The 17,038-nt window shown below is 40.7% G+C and overlaps 1 protein-coding gene across 3 annotated transcripts; it reads left to right on the forward strand.

The window, feature by feature from the left end:
• Positions 1–1,548: 1,548 nt before the first annotated feature.
• fstl3 (follistatin-like 3 (secreted glycoprotein)) lies at positions 1,549–8,962 on the forward strand. 3 transcript variants are annotated; one of them, XM_061683866.1, is made up of 6 exons: positions 1,612–1,702; positions 2,248–2,411; positions 3,491–3,670; positions 6,926–7,141; positions 8,150–8,377; positions 8,441–8,962. In XM_061683866.1, the coding sequence occupies exons 3-6, from the start codon at positions 3,496–3,498 to the stop codon at positions 8,491–8,493; spliced, it is 672 nt and encodes a 223-aa protein (XP_061539850.1). In that variant the 5' UTR covers positions 1,612–1,702; positions 2,248–2,411; positions 3,491–3,495; the 3' UTR covers positions 8,494–8,962. The 3 variants fall into 3 exon arrangements, with proteins under 3 accessions (XP_061539849.1, XP_061539850.1, XP_061539851.1); XM_061683867.1 differs by having other exon boundaries at positions 2,248–2,297; XM_061683865.1 differs by lacking the exon at positions 2,248–2,411 and having other exon boundaries at positions 1,549–1,702.
• The last annotated feature ends 8,076 nt before the right edge of the window (positions 8,963–17,038 follow it).

Raw genomic sequence — 17,038 nt, forward strand, 5'->3', positions numbered from 1 at the left:
TGAATGGTAAAAGCTCATCCTGCAAAGTAAATCATTTGTCAAAAATAGATGAGGCAGAGTCATGCCATGCCAATGTAACGGGCTCATGGGTATCTATTGATGATGAATTGTGGGGTGTATCTATATACCTCCACCGGTGACGACAAAATCTTGAAAAAAAAAAAAAATTAAATAGAGGTCAAGCAAACAGGTTGATATCATTACTGCTTAACTGAGTGATTGGGATCCTGGGGACTTTTAAGGCCCAAAAAACATGCACATGGAGAACGTGAACCAGGGAACATTAACGACGATAACGCAACATAATTTGAGGAGAACTATGACCTTATTTGAGAGAATAATTTGATGTTGTCGGCTACCAGAATGATTTGTGGCAAATGCGTATGTATCTTGTGCCAGCCAAAAAAACAAAACACCACTTGCTGATGTTCAAAAAGTCTGTCTAATCTGAAGGGGGAAAAAAAACACATACAGGTAAGATGTTTTCCCCCCTCTGATGATACAGAATCAGGAGCAACTTCAATGTTGTTCAAGGACACTTCAACATGGTCACAAGAGCTCAGGATCAAACCCACAACCTTCTGGCTTGTAGGCGACCACTCAACCACCTGAGTCATGCAGTCCACATGGGTCTGTTTACAATGTTAGTAAAACTATGGCGAAGTTGCTTTGATAGCATAAAAACAGGCCAAAATGTCTTTATCATTGTGCCAAGTTATGAAAACTGATCTTTTTTAACATGAGTCATGTGTCTGTTTTATTTAAGTACAGTTTATGAATACTTTCATCACATATGCTTACTGAAGGCAAAAGTGAAGGCAGCAAGTGCCAAAAACAAGCTGCAAGTGAAGGCCTGGCAAAGCATCTCCAGTGAGGAAACTCAGAATTCAATGAAGTCCACGGGCTCCAGATTTGATAGATTGATTTTCATCACAGATGGTTATATTTAAAATAGTAATGTCACATACTGTACAGTAATACTTTGAGCACCTGAAAATTTCAGTATTATACATAAAATGCATGCAATTCTTCAATGGTAAATGCCATATTTTGTTGAATGTCTACCCTTCTTGTTTTATTCTAAATCCCATGTGATGTTGTACAAAGAAAAAAAATACTGTTTAAATAATTCTGGACCTATTGGTATATGACTCCATCCACATTCAGTGATTATTCACCAATATCAAGTGTTTACCCAAACACTTCAAATAGTCTGTGCAAACAACTTTATTTCTTGTATGTTAGTGACAAAAAGGCAAAGCTACACCAGTGCACTTAATAAGCCTGTAATTAGTCTACTATGGAATTTATGAGGTCATGTAAGTGGCCAGCGTCTGGCACTCGGAGGGATCATTTCCCGACTGTGTAAATTGAGTCCGCGTCAAAGTGTCGTGCCTGCCCTGTCTTATTACTGGCTGAAAGCAGCGCCCATCCCAGCAGCATAATTCCATCTGGGCTAAATATTTATACAGAGGAGGAGGGTGGAGGAGGAGGGGGCGGCAACATTACTTAGTCACAACACATTCATTCACATAAAGGGAGAGTGGCTTCTGCAGCAAGTTAGTGTGAGAAGGTTAGAGCCGGAGGAACATCACTTCTATCCCCTGAAGTGACTTTTTAGAAGTACAGCACAAGATGAAGAACTTTGTGGTGTTTGCTGTTATTGTCACGTTTTGTCAGATTGGGAGGAATCCTGCCAGTGGTAAGTGGACTTGTGATTACTGGTAATAATTGCATGAATAGGTGTATATTTCCCGTTATTGTGCAAAACAGCTTCCTACGTGTCCATGATGTACTGGAAATAGCATCACTTATTAGAAAGAACAAAATTGATGGAAGTTTTGGTTGATATGCACTAACTTGGGTCACAGGTGAATTTTTGTTTACCATTTTCATTTTTGCAGATCATCAATCAGGCGCATGATTACTTGGCAAATGTATTTTATTAATTTTTGTTTTTGACACTTTAATTAATGTAATGTTTATCGTTAGTTTATGGACATTATTTATGTTGATGTAATTGCAATTCCAATACAATATATTTCAATACGTTTGGGTGGAGCAAAAATGACAGATAAAAATGTCTCCGAAACCTGGATCAAAAGTCAAGACAATTAGTTAGCCATTTTATGCTCACTTGTCGAGTGACTTGTCTTTGGAATCTACTTACCTAACTACCTACTTTCCGAATCTACCTACCGAATCTATTGACCTAATCTACTAACGAATCTATCTACCTACCCATAGGCTGAGTCTACCTGTCTGTGCAATCCACCTACCTAATTGACCTACCTACAGTACCTACCTACCTGCCTGCCTGCCTGCCTGCCTGCCTGCCTGCCTGCCTGCCTGCCTGCCTGCCTGCCTGCCTGCCTGCCTGCCTGCCTACCTACCTACAGCACCTACCTACAGTACCTACCTACCTTCCTGCCTGGCTGCCTGCCTGCCTGCCTACCTACCTAATCTATTTTGCTACATGTATACATAAACATACATACAGTATACATAAAATGAAGTCAGGACATTGAATAAAACATATGAAAACAGATTACAATGATTAGCAAATCTTTTCAACCTACAGTATATTTAATTGAATACAATAGAAAGACAAGACATACAGTATAATGATCAAACTGATAAACTTTATAGTTTATTGCAAATATGTTTGAAATGTTTAACTTCAGTTTATGTTAAAGATGTTCAACTTCGGTTGCTCATCAGTGCAGGGCCTCCCCTGTCGTATTTTGTGCTTCACAATGCACCACACATTTTCAATGGGGGACAAGTCTGGACTGCTTGCAAGCCAGTCTAGAACTCGCACTCTTTTACTACGAAGCCACGCTGTTGTAACACATGCAAATTGATGCATCACATTCTCTTGCTGAAATCAGCAGGGACCTCCCTGAAAAAGACTTTGCTTAGAAGGCAGCATATGTTGCTCTATAACCTGTATGTGCCTTTCAGCATTAATGGTTCCTTCACAGATGTGCAAAGTTATCCACGCCATGGGCACTAAATGGTTTTCACTTTGCATGATAGAGCTTTAACTTGCATTTGTAGATGACGAACTGTGTTAAGAGACAATGGCTTTCTGAAGTGTTCCTTCAACGTGTTCACTTGTGGAATGTTCCAAAGAGGTGTTTTTTTGCACATTCCTCAATTTTCAGTCTTTTGTTGCCCCTGTCTTATCTTTTTGGGAATGTCTTGCCAGCGTAAAATTCAAAATGAGTGAATATTTGCAAAAAAACCAAAAACATTTATCAGTTTGGACATTAAATATTTTGTCTTCGTAGTGTATTAAATTTAATATAGGTTGAAAAGGATTTGCAAATCGTTGTATTCCGTTTTTATTTACACGTCACAACTTCATTGGAATTGGGGTTTGTCTTTCTCTCTCTTGCTCTCTCTCTCTCTCTCGCTCTCTCTCTCTCTCTCTCCATGCCTACCTATCGATCTACCTGCTCGACTCATAATTTATTATTTTTTGCAGCGGGGATGTGCTGGCTCCAGCAGAGCCAGCGGTGCGACATGGTGCTGATGAAAGGGGTCACCAGAGAGGAATGCTGCACAGGGGGCCGACTGGACACGGCGTGGTCCAACAACAGTCTACCCATGAACGAGGTCAGCCTGCTGGGTTTCCTCGGCATCGTCTCCTGTAAACCCTGCAAAGGTAAACAACTTGAGAAAAGAAACTTGTGTAATTTTAGGTTTCACGTTTTACTAAAAGGGCATTTAATTACGTTGCTTGTGACACAATATTAATTGGACAACATCCACCCATATATTTTCTATAGCACTTGTCCTCATTAGGGTCACAGGTAAGGTGTAGCCTATCCCAGCTAACTTTGGGTTGGAAGTGGGCTACACCCTGGACTGGTCCCCAGCCAATGATTAGGGACATTTTGTAGGAAAACACATGCAAATTGTTCTTGTACATTCACAGACCCTACCCATTAGGTACACCTACACAATCTAATGAGATCCAAAACATCAAAAAAATTTTATTCATTTACTAGTTATTCATTTAACAATGTGCTTATTTGCAGGGGTTGTAGTTTGCATTGGTGTAAAACCACACTACATCATACTAAGACCTGTTTCTAATATCTTATAAGTAATTAAATTGATTAAGTTAAGTTAATTAAAATAATTTTGTTACCTTCAGTTAGCAACATGAGATGGTCAATACTGCGCACAACATATTAATACAGTGCATGTATACAGGTAATACTGATTTAAATGTACACTCTAATAAAGAATCAAACAATGTACAGTAAAATGTAAAGCACAAAAACATACAGCGCTGTAAAAAATTAAAAGACGACGGCAAAATTATCATTTCCTCTATAGGTATATATTAAGTTGAATCAAATTACAAAAAAAAAAAAAATCTTCTATAAACTACTGACAACATAACACCCAAATTCAAAGTACAAATACTGCCATTTAGAACATTTATTTGTAGAAATTTAAAAATAATCAAAATATGAAAAAGATGTTTGGTTTCTTATTTTTATCCAAAGGTTGTATAAGAATAAGAATATCAAATCAATTGTGCTGGTGAAAAAAGGTAAAAGCACTCACTCACTATCCAAATGCTGGAATTAATGATAAGTAATACAATTTTAGTGTCCACTTTCAATACAAACAGGTGTCAAAGTGATTAATGTTGTATTTAATAAAACAAATGGAAATGTAGCATCATAATACACCTCTGAATATCATAGAGCAATGTTGTACAATCACAGTAATACAGATTTGTCAGTGATGTGTCAATCAAAACTAAGAAGAATGTTTTTGATCGAGCTCTTGTATTGCATTGAATTACATTGTGCAGCTATACGTAATGTAACCTCGTGTAGCATACAGTACCTCCTTGTGCATTTATGGTAGTTTTAGTCATGTTGTGCACTGTGCAACCATTTAACGCACTCAAGTTGCCGATGTGGTTTTGCTAACAAAATGCAGACATGAATGAGAGAGACAGAGAGAAAATGTGAGGCGCTCCATATAACTCCTGCCAGCTGTCCAGAGGAGTTTCCTACGATAAAATCTCCGCGAGGTTCATCCAGGTTCACTTGAGCTGTTGAGTTATGTGGTCATGCGATTCATCTGGACTTGACGCCAAACTCAAAGAAAGAGATGTTGGAGGGGCAGGCAGAAGGGTACCACACAGTACATCTCACCGCATGTCTGGTTTAAGTTAATACATCCTTCAAATTGGAAAGGGAGTAAGAACACTCATGGAGGACGACCCTTAATGAGCACCTACTTGACATTCTGTGGCAAGGCAGTATCGGGAACGTTCCAAGTGTAACAATAATTGTATGTATCTTGGTGGCAATGTATTTTACTTATTTTCAGTTTCACCATCCATTTTTCTATAGCCCTTGTGATTATTAGGGTTGCGGGTGAGCTCTTGCCTATCCCAGCTGACTTTGGCCGAGACGTGGCTACATCGCGGACTGGTTGCCAGGAAATCTCATAGCACTTGTAGATGGTCAACCATTCCCTTTCACATCTATGGACAATGTAGTCTTCATTTAACCTAACATGCATGTTTTGGGAATTTGGGAGGAAGCCGACTTACCTGAAGAAAAACCATTTGAAATGTGGTTTGAACCAGGTATACCAGTAGACATAGGTGACACTAATTAGGAAGACTTTGTGCTGTCACCATGGTGTATGGGCATAGCCTGGCACAGAAGTTTGATGATTTGCCATGAAAGAAAGCAAAGCTTGGCTCGACAAGTTCAGCATGTGATGGCCAGTTCATCGCTGCTTGACACTTCAATTAGAGTCTTTTATGGCCAGCCATCAAACTTGCATAGTGACAAAAACAAAAAATGTAGTCTCACCTACCAGTCTAGTAGAACTGCTTCAAATTTGTATTTTTATTTTTTTCATATCAATCAGACAAACTCTCTTAGGCAATATTGTTTTTTAACAACACATGAAAATGACTCTTAAGATGTCTGCTTCAAACCAAACTGTCAGGTCGCCTCTGTCTTTTTGGACATGGCTTTTTGAGATTTTTTTGTGGAACTATTTATGAGAGACATGCCTACTAAATTTCATGCTGCTATCTGAAATGGGCTTCGGGGGCTGAATTTTAAAAAGATACCACCTACTGAAATGCAGAATTTGTGATTTATTTAGAGAGACAAATAACAGCAAAGAAACAAAGCAATTTCAAGACGGCCTTTGTATGAGCGCAGAACCTAATAAAACATTTTAATGAACAATTCTTAAAAAACACATAAGCATTCAATCCACAGGTAATATACAGTATAATAATAAATAATATTTTTAACGTTGCATCGTATTCTTCTTAAATTTAATATGGTCCTTGGAGGACTTTCTAAAACCTGAAATGGTGCCTGATGGGAAAAGGTTTCTCCTCAAAGGTCCTGGGAACAGATAGGCCTGTATTGTTTGGTGTGGACTCTGCTCCGCGTAGGATTACACTTCCTACCGAGCGCCGGTAACGTAGCTTGTCTTCCTCATCTCTCGGGACGTAAAACTTTCCGCAAAAGTCATTTGAACTCCTCCGACTGCCGCTCCACCCTCTCCTACCTCTGCAGGAGCTTAGGCTGTGTCTGTGTGCAGCCGCTTCACATTGGACGTGTTATGAAAACACGACAGGCCCGCATTCCATCAGGCGCGACGCCCCCGTGCGTACCGCTCACCAAAAGCGATGTGTTTATTGTAAATATAAGGTGAGGTTAAAACTTGTGTGGGCGTCTAGTCTATGAAAGAGAACCACTTGCGGTCTCATAAAAGCAGAGGTGGCAAAAGTACTCACATTCTGTCCACAAGTCATGTACTGTACACATACCTGAAAAATCAACTTCAGTACAGTAAAAGTATTTGTACTTTTTTACTTCACACCAGTGCATAAAAGTGAAAACCACTTCTTTTGCAGAGACGTGTGAGGGTGTGAAGTGCGGTGCCGGGAAAGTGTGCAAGATGAAGATGGGAAGGCCACAGTGTGTGTGCGCCCCAGACTGCTCCCACATCGGACGCAGGCACGCCGTCTGCGGCAGCGACGGGAAGTCGTACAAGGACGAATGTGTCCTGCTCATGGCCCGCTGCATGGGACACCCCGACCTGGAGGTCATGTACCAGGGAGAGTGCAAAAGTAAGTGTGTGTGACGTTTACACCAGGGGTTCTCAATTTTGGGACTTCAGGGTCCTATTATGTGCACCCCTAAATGCCATAGGAATTACATTGCTTTGAGATACAAGTTTGACCACACCTGAAACTCTACACGCTCATATCCCAAATCATTGTTTCATACTGAAATGAAAGGAAATGCCATTAATCTGTTCCAGCCTTCCCCCCCAAAAATAACAAACAATTTTGTCATGTGTATTTTAGTTGAGGAAAAATAGCACTCCATAACACTGTACTTTATAAAATCATACAGTAAAATACATCTCAATTCCTTTCTCAGCTCATCAGTATCGCCCTAATATTAGTCATTCTATGTAGAGGATAAAGAATATATGACTGTGAATACTTTTATATTGTCTTTCTACATGTGTTGCTGCACCATTTGTGTTCAACCCATGGCTCAAAAGTTCTTGCGCAAAAATAAAAGTAATACTTGTAGTCCTATAAAAATAAGAGAAGTATAGTATGAAAGCAGTAACATACTATGGCATATCTGACAGGGTGATAATTACCCCAGGGTGCAAAATCGTGGGGATGCATGAATTATCAAAAAATGTGTCTTAAAACAGTCATCTCAAAATGAGTGATGATTACGGGTATGAAAGCAATGGCGTAGCGTGGGAGAGGTACAAGGAGGGTGGTTTCCCCAGGGGGGAAAAAAATAAAAATTGGTGGGTGCACAAAATTCAAAATTTATTTTGCAATAGTAGTCAAATCAAAATGAGTGACAATTGTGGTATGGAAGCAGTGTTGTAGGATGGATGAGGTTCCAAGAGAGGGTTTGCCATGGATTGTAATATTATGGGGGTCGTAGTAGTAGAGGTAAAGTAGTCATACCAAAATGGAAGAAAATGACAGGATGGAAACAGAGTGCTTACCATGGGGTGCACAAAAAAATATATATATATATATTGTAGTAGTAGCTGTATCAAAATAAATGAAAAGGATGATTATTTTGTTGTATTTGCACAGAGTCGTGCTCCAACGTAGTGTGTCCAGGAACACACACTTGTGTGACGGACCAGACCAACAGCGCCCACTGTGTCATGTGCCGCTCCACGCCCTGCCCAAAACCACTGCCCTCCGAGCAGCCCATCTGCGGCAACGACAACATCACGTACCCCAGCGCCTGCCACCTGCGCCGCGCCACCTGCTTCCTTGGCCGCTCCATAGGAGTCCGCCACTACGGCCCCTGCAACAGTAAGGAGAAATGAGAACGCTTTCTTAAATCTCTTCCTTTATCTCATCATCACGTCTTTGCAGGTCCTCCGAGGAAACCGCACGTGTTTGACGGCAGCGAAGAAAACGCCATATAGACGTGGACAAATACACCACGAGCTGACCTCTGTTGATTATGTGACAATCATCCCTCCCTTTTGTAAACAATTTGTTTGATATGGAAGCAGTGGCGTGGCGTTGGGGAGGTGCGAGCAGAGTGGTAGCCCCGGGGGGAAATTTGGGGGTGCATAACATTTCCAAAAATATGTAATAGTAGTGGTCATAATATTTAAAAAGTGATCATTTTAGACTTCCGTTTAAGAGTCCCTATCTGTCCTCAAACTTTGCTTTATATGTTTTGAAAATCTACTAGAGTAATGCACCATGCCACAGACAAACACAATTTGGCTATAAACGCTGACTCCAACTTGTTTGGCTCACTTTCGCATTGTCCGAAGTTATCAAAAAGTACGGTACGGAAGCTGTGTTGTAGTGTGGAATAGTTGACCCGGGTGTAATGTTTTGGGGGTGCGCAAAAAAAAAAAAGTCATACAAATAGTAGTCACATCAAAATGAGCGAGAATTATTGGTATGCAAGCAGTGGCCGGTGTAGCGTTGGGGTGGTGCGTCGAGAGCGGGTGCACTAGGGCAAAACATTTTTCAATGTGGTCACCCTGGGGTGCAAATTTGGGGGTGCACAAATGTAAAAAATTTGGGGGCTATGAAAAATGTCAAAAATATGTCACAATAATCGTAGTCGTTGTTGTCATATCAAAATGAGCGAGAAGTACAGTATGGAAGCAGTGGCATAGAGTGGGGGAGGTGCAAAGCGTGTGTTTGGCAAAAAGGGGGTGGTCGGAAAACTTTGAGGGGTGTGCAAAATTTTAAAACATATGTAGTCGTCGTGGTCACTTTACTGTGTTTGCAACAAGTGCCTTAACAGTGTCTAGTGGCTTGCTTTAATCTCATCTACACATTTAAGTCCCTCTCTGTCACAATGCCCACAACTGCGGCGGCCCTAAAAGGTAAAGACGGCTAAAAACTAAACTGGTGAACCGAGTGATCGCTACGGATCCACAAGTAACCCACGCTACACCACTGTTTGGAAGAGCTTGATTGAAAACTGCATTCCGGTTAGTTCGGGGCAGATGAACGCATCACAAGAGACAGAACTCCACGGGAGACGTGTTCATATTGTAAATAGAACACCGCAACTATTTATTGGAGAAGGTATCAATAACTATTTATGATTTTATCCTAATAACAAATCCATGTATCCTTGGGAAAGCTGACTCAAAACTATATATTTATTGTGCTTTGTTTTTATTCCACTGACGACCGCATTTTTATGGCCTAGTTTTATGACAAGCACAGTCTTCTCCTCATTATGTCGATGGGATGAAATCTGAGCAGAAAGCTAAGACCAAGTTTATATAGCTCGGGAAATTTCAAAGCCGCACTGTGAGTGATAAAGTAGTTGTTTAGTATTTTAGCAAAGCATGTACCTGTAAAGTATTTAATGTTTACTTTGGAAAGCCTTTTGAGCATTTATTCAATATTCTTGATACCCAGCCTTTGTTTCCCACTACAAATGCCACTTTTGGCAACAACAAAACCTTACCAGTATACTACTCTGCTGCACTAGAAACAGTAGGCCCAATAAGTAGATGTGTCACACTAGTAGCTTACTTATCAAGGATAAATGCTCATATTTATTCAATGCTGAATATTGATTCGATATCATGATAAGGGGGCTACTCGTGTCGGAGACATGGCTACTATTTGGGCCTAGTAGTGTTACTAGTGTAGTACAGTAGTTTTTCATTAAGGTTTAATTGTGTAGTAATAGGCCAAAAGTGGCTCTAGTAGTCGTAATGTTCCTGGGACACAATTTTTCTACTATTGCGCTGAATTGTCTTAACTAGCAAGGACAAATTCTATTACATGGACATAAAGCTGGATATCAAGAATATCCACTAAATGCTCAAATAACTTTCCATAAACAACCACATCCAAACATTCCTGACATTGAACATTTATTTTTGTTTTTTTCAACAATACCTCCTCTGTGGAACGCTTGCCTTTGTTTTTGTTTTATTTTGTAAATACAAGGTTTTGTAGGACACGTGTTTTGGCTGCTTCAATTTGGTCAGAATTCCCCAAAAGAATGTAGTGGAGAAGATCGAATTAGTCTCGGAATGGACCACAGTAGCCAACACTTGATGTCGCGCCATCAGAGATGAGTCAGGTCCGTGTCGTGTTGATGGCCCCGATGAACTCCACAAGTCCGTGGTGAAAATCTGAACTCAGCACACGGACTCCTTGTGTCTGTAACCTACTGTGAAAATCTGAGTAATAAATGCATCCTATTTTTGTACCGCCGTTTCCACATTATAAAGTTATTACTATAAGACATGCAGTGTCTTCTCTCTCTTTAGTGCAGTAGAGTTGATCTCACACGCTGCCAAAGGTGGCAAAAGTAATACCACTAAGTCGAAGCACAGATACTTTAAATTTAACATACATGTTTATTTTACTGAAGACTCCGAACATGTCTCCCCAAGGAAGCCCAAGAACTTCAAGCCTTAAAAGATGAATGTTCAACCTACTCGACAACTTGATTCTGAGAAGAGGAGGCCCGAATCCTGAGGGCAGAGGAAGGCCAACCACTCAACTTACAGAAGAGGAGGTCCATGGAGGGTCCAACCACTTGACTCACTGAATCGGAAGTCCAAGCATTTTACTCAAAGAAGAGGGAGCTTCAACCAAAAGATTAAGCGAAGAGCAGGCTCGATAGCTTAATTCACAGAAGAGAAGAACCAAGTGAAAAAACAACAAAAAAACACAGTCATCCATCTACTCGTTTTCTTTCGCTTATCTGGGGTCAGGTCGTGGGGCAGCAGCTTAAGTAGGGAGGCCCTGACTTCCCTGTCCCCAGCCACCTCATCACGCTCTTCCAGGGGAAGGCCAGTCAGCCTCCAGCATGTCCTGGGTCTTCCCTGAGGCCTCCTCCCAGTGGGACATGGCCAGACCACCTCCCCAGAGAGGCGTCTAGGGGGCATCCTGATCGGATGCCCGAGCCACCTCATCAGGCGGATGACCAAGATTCTCACCCTATATTTAAGTGAGAACCCGGACACTCATTTCAGCTGCTTATGTCCGGGATCTTTTGGCTCGGGACTATAGATGAGGGTGGGAATGTAGATCGACCAGTAAATTGAGAGCTTTACCTTTCTGCTTAGCTCCTTCGTCACCACGATCTCCCACTCCATTCTTCCCACACTCGTGCACAAAAACCCCAAGATACTTGAACTCCTCCACTTGGGGCAGGATCTCATCTCCGACCCGTGGAGTGCACTCCACCGTTTTTCAACTGAGGACCATCGTCAAGTGCTGATTCTAATCCCACCCGCTTCAGACATGCCTACGAACCACTCCAGCCAGAGTTGAAAATCAAGGCTTGATGAAGCATACAGAACCACATCATCTGCAAAATGCGGAGACATAAGACTGAGGCCACCAAAAAAAACATGTCTAAAAGCTGCACTGCTGCACAAATTTTAACCAGCAGGTCCACTCGACTTACAGAAGCGGTGCATGGAGGGTCCAACCACCTGACTCAATGAATGGGAGGTCCAAGAACTCCACTCAGAAGACACCCAGTCACCTGACTTACAGAACAGGATACCTAAGAACCTGCCCCACAGAATAGAATGAAGCCTACTGTTTAAAGCAGCCCTGTTGTTTTGCACATTGCAACATCTGGTTCCAACTTTTTGGAGGAAAGGCCGGTTTATATTCCTGCACAACACATTTTAAATGACTCATTTTTACACAATTCATGGCAAAGCCGTCACCTTGAGCCCACATTGCCAGTGCGAGCATACAGTACGTACTCTGGGAGAACACGCTCTCCTTTTTTTTTTTTTATTTCTTTTTTTTATTTTTACTGTTTTGGTTGCTCTAATTTAACGAGCAGGACTTAAAGGAAAATAAGCCTTGTTTTTTAGATCGCATCTTGTTCTCAGGCATGCAAATGATTTGACCTTCCGAATGAATCTGCACAAAGGGACAGCTGTAAACGGGAAACACAAATATGTCCTTATGTAGGATACCGACCACACGGAAAACTCATTAAGCGACTAGAATGGGATAAACACTGGAATAACACGTTCTTGTCTCACATATGCTGAGAATAAACACATTCTGCTATGAACCGTGGCATAGTTATTCTGAAACAGCCAGAGCAGCCCAATTTACAGGGTGTTCCTAAACTCTGGGCGCACAGGAAATGTGGAGCCACTGCATGAAGTTCATGTCAATGTTTCAAAGCGCAAAGTTTCGAGCAAGTCCCAAGTTACTGTCGCAAAAGTCAAGCAAGTCGACCCGAGTCATTATTTGGGTTTAGCAAGGAACAAGTCATACAATGTTGCTCATTCGCACATTAGCCAATAGATGCCAGTGTACTTCCGAGTGGCAGAAAGTGAGTAACTGCTGCTGTCTTGAACTGAAAATTATGACAAACATTTTGGAGGGTCGCCCTGTCAGTTTTTTTTTTCCATCATCATATTAACTATGTTTGAATTTCCACCTCTATTTTCATATCAATTTACCTGAAGAAATCAAAATTATGGCCATTGTTTTTCATCCGCCTTGCAAGTAGTGTACCTCACGTAACATTTTTTCAATTATCGCTTCACACATTCAAACTACAATGGTAGAGAAGGTTAAAATCATCGTTCAAGCCATTGACCTTGAACTTGATTAAATGAGATGTAAGTGTTTGTTTACTTGCGGTACCATCAGAGCTATTGCCACATGGAGGTAGTCATTATGTTTTTTCTATTATCATATGCTGTGCGGCAAGGCGTCAGATTTGCTTTGTGTGTTGTATCATGATGATGTGTGTGTGATGCTGGCAGCTGGCCCACTAGTGCTCATCTTTTCTAAACAAGCATATTAGTCATATTTGCCGACGTTACGTCACGACCTCTGGCTCCCCGTTCCAAAGGCCACTCCTCATGCCGTGACACATCAACGACATCCACATGGGACCTTCCGGATTTGGACAAGTTCCCCCTCTCACTTCCAGTAAGTCAAACAGACAACATCAAGATCATAAATGAACTTGTGATAAAAGTGGGCCCTGCGGACCACCCACTTGTGGTCGAGAGAACGAGAGAGCGCTACCGCATCGTAAATGGCTCCATCCCACAGCTGAAACTAATATATATCAGAGCGGGCCCCGCCCTCGCAATGCATCTGCAAGGGGACGTCGTTTCCAAGGTTGTAAATCTTCCCACATATTAATCCAGATTCTTCTACGTCAGCCCGAACGTCGCATGCATGTGAGCTTTTGTGGGTTCATGGATTTGTTTTCCTTCTTGTGATAAATCATCTTAATTTTCCCAGAAAGCTGTTTTTTTTAAACATAATAACATTATCAGATAAAGCGGTGCCTTGAGATACAAATTTGATTCGCTCATGACTTAAAACACTCGTATGTCATATTATCTTTTCCCATTGAAATAAATGGAAACGCCATCAATCCGTTCCAACCTTCCCCCAAAAAACAACCCATATTTTTGTAATGTGTTTTTAATAAGGAAACAAGCATGCCATAACATTGCACTTTATAAAATTACAGAGTAATAACATAATAACATAATTCAACATAATGTTATATTACAATAAGAAATGAAATAAATAATTTAATATTTTTTTCATATTTTTCAATTCAGTGGACATTGTGCTGCTCCTTTGAATTCAAATATCTATTGATTAAAGGGTTATAACACCGTGACATGTTCTATTTGTTAGCCCGTCAATGGCGTTTTGTATTGCTTGTTAGCATTACGCTAAATTGAGTTTCCGAAGGCAAAAACTATACTTGGTTGTTTTAAATCCACAACATGTAATTATCTGTCTTATGTTTAGTTTGACAGTTCACTTCAACCGAGAATGGCAAAAAACAGCTTAAAGCCTTCTTTTTTGAAGAACTTTCACTGTCTGCCAAACTGCTGCTTGTTGTGAAGTGAGTTGCATTGAGTTCACTGCCATCATCTAGTGCTTGTATCTCAAGTTTGCACTTTGCGCTGGCAAGTCAAAGCAAATAATTGGCTAAATGTTGGTTTGAATCCCGAAATACTCCAAAATCGGGCCACTCGCATCCCCATGCATCACTGTACAGTGGAATCTCTCAGCCTCTAACCTCACTGATTTCATTTTTTTCTCATAGGAAGTAACATAAAAAAAAATTAATCTCTTCCAGCGTCAAACTGTTGCCATCAACAAAATGACTTTGCCCCACTGTGTTGGTTTATACCAGGGGTCTACAACCCATGGCTCCAGATCCGCATGTGGCTCTTTTAACCATCTGCTGTGGCTTTCCATCCATCCATTTTCTGAGCCGCTTATCCTCACAAGGGTCGCGGGAGTGCTGGAGCCTATCCCAGCTATCATCGGACAGGAGGCGGGGTGCCACCCTTGAACTGGTTGCCAGGCACATATAAACAAACAACCACTCAAACTCACATTCACACCTACGGGAAATTTAGACTCTTCAATTAACCTACTCTGCATGTTTTTGGGATGTGGGAGAAAACCTACGCAGGTAATTTAATAATTAGATAATTTAAGTTTCAGCTTTAATTTCATGAATGCTAGGAAGACTCAAATAGAGACTCCATCCATTTCCTTTACCGCTTATCCTGTTTTTTTTCAGTGGGAGACGATGTATATGGCTCTTTGAGTATATAAGGTTGCCGACCCCTGGTTTATATGAACAAAAGGAAGACAAATTACAGGTTGTCGTAAAAATAGGTAGAAAAGGGAGAGCCAAATTTGTCCCCAGACAGTATTAAAGGAGGCAAGGTTACTGAGAAGCTACCATGTTCTCCTAAAAGCACATAGAAGCTTGGCGCTGTCCTGATAATTGATCTCATTCTGGGGAGAGTCGGGATATTACCTTGAAACAAGGCTACACTCACATGGAAATTCATTGCGCAATTTGCGGTTTGGAACGTAACCAATAAGCCATGCTCATAATTTTTTATTTGCATTTTTTTCTTCCTTTTATCCCCTAAAAACCAGGCCACCTTCTTTCATGGACAAGCTTTAGTCCAGATAGTTGATTGTTTTTAGTGGAAACTTGGAAGTTTGTTCTGCTTACTTGGCAATTAGCTTTTGCTTTTTTCTTACTTTGCAATCAGGTTTTGTGTTTCATAATTTTTTTCTGGCTCAATGCCCAAATCAGAAATTTGGTCCCCCCTTGCAATACAGACTTCTTAAAATACTGTATATCAAGTACAGCCATAAAATAAGTACTGTGGTGCCTTGAGATACGAGTGACCTGACTTCCAAGTTTTTTCTAGATTTTTTGCTTCGTTTTTTTGGGGGTTTTTTTGCCTTCACTTGCGAGAGCAAACCTGAGATTCAAGCAGTGTATGGTGGCAGTGAACAGCAGCAATTTGGCAGATAGTGAACAATTCTTCAAAAAAAGAGGCTTCAAGCTGTTTAATGCCACTCCTAGTTGAAGTTCAACTGTCAAAACAAAACAAAGAGAATTACGAGTTGTATATTTAAAACAACCACAGGGCTTTAGCTTAATACAGTCTGTTTAGCCTAATGCTAACAAACAATGCAAAACGCCATAGATGGGCTAACGTTTTTGCTGTGTTAGAACCCTTTAAGCAGCTATTTGAACACATACAGCGAAGCAACACAATAAGCTTTATGAGGAACGTTACGTGACCAAACCGAAAAACCAGCTCAGCGGACTTGTGTGCGCAGCGATGAATGCGATAACTAAGGGTTGATGACATGATGGTTTTAACCCAAAATTGCTAGTACATGTTATTTATCACTGGCATATTCAGACAAATGTTAACACAGACAAAACTTCAATGTATATCATGTACTTTATGTATGTAAACATGAACGAAGAGTAAACATCAGATTTGGTCATCTTTGGTAACTCTTGAAGACATCTTGAGGAAAAAACAGACTACTGTAGACATTTAATATTTCCACAGGTGCTTTGTCCCAGTCTCCTGCCAAAGGGCTCCACCAGTCACCTGAACCGGAAGGAAGCGTTTCGTACTGTGTTGCCTAATGCAGTAGTTGGTTGCGCATAACCCCTTTACTCACAGGGATGTATTCTTTATCCTCTGGGAAGAACCACTAATATTTCTGTGACCGTCTCCATATATACACATCAGTATTATACTGCAGCAAAATTTCTGGCAAAAAGAAAATAGATTCATTCTTTACATTCTCTTTAATTATTTCATTACTGTACAGTATGTTTTATAAAGTATGATATGATAGAGTGCTATTTTAATAAAAACTAATTGCGAAAGTTTGGGTTGTTGTTTTTTTTTTGTGGCAGGTTGGGACGGATTGAGCAACATCTAAAACAACAACAACTTTATTCATGCAAGAATGGAAGCTTCATGTGAAATTTCACAATTATATATAAGCACACAGAATGCATGCACACACACACAAATACACAACTGATGGCAAAGATATTAGACTAGACATGCCAGAAGGGAATCATTTACACATTTCTCTTTGTTCTTATTTCTTGCTCTTTTAGCGTTTTTTTCCCCTTCACACTTGCACATATTTCCACACTGTGGT

Source organism: Phycodurus eques, chromosome 8 (assembly GCF_024500275.1).
Source record: "Phycodurus eques isolate BA_2022a chromosome 8, UOR_Pequ_1.1, whole genome shotgun sequence".
NCBI classification, from domain to species: Eukaryota; Metazoa; Chordata; class Actinopteri; order Syngnathiformes; family Syngnathidae; genus Phycodurus; species Phycodurus eques.

Coding starts and splice junctions, on each gene's coding strand:
- fstl3 (XM_061683865.1), top strand. CDS start 1,636: ATGAAGAACTTTGTGGTGTTTGCTGTTATTGTCACGTTTTGTCAGATT. Junction 1,703..3,490: donor TGGGAGGAATCCTGCCAGTG/GTAAGTGGACTT, acceptor TATTTTTTGCAG/CGGGGATGTGCTGGCTCCAG. Junction 8,378..8,440: donor CCACTACGGCCCCTGCAACA/GTAAGGAGAAAT, acceptor ACGTCTTTGCAG/GTCCTCCGAGGAAACCGCAC.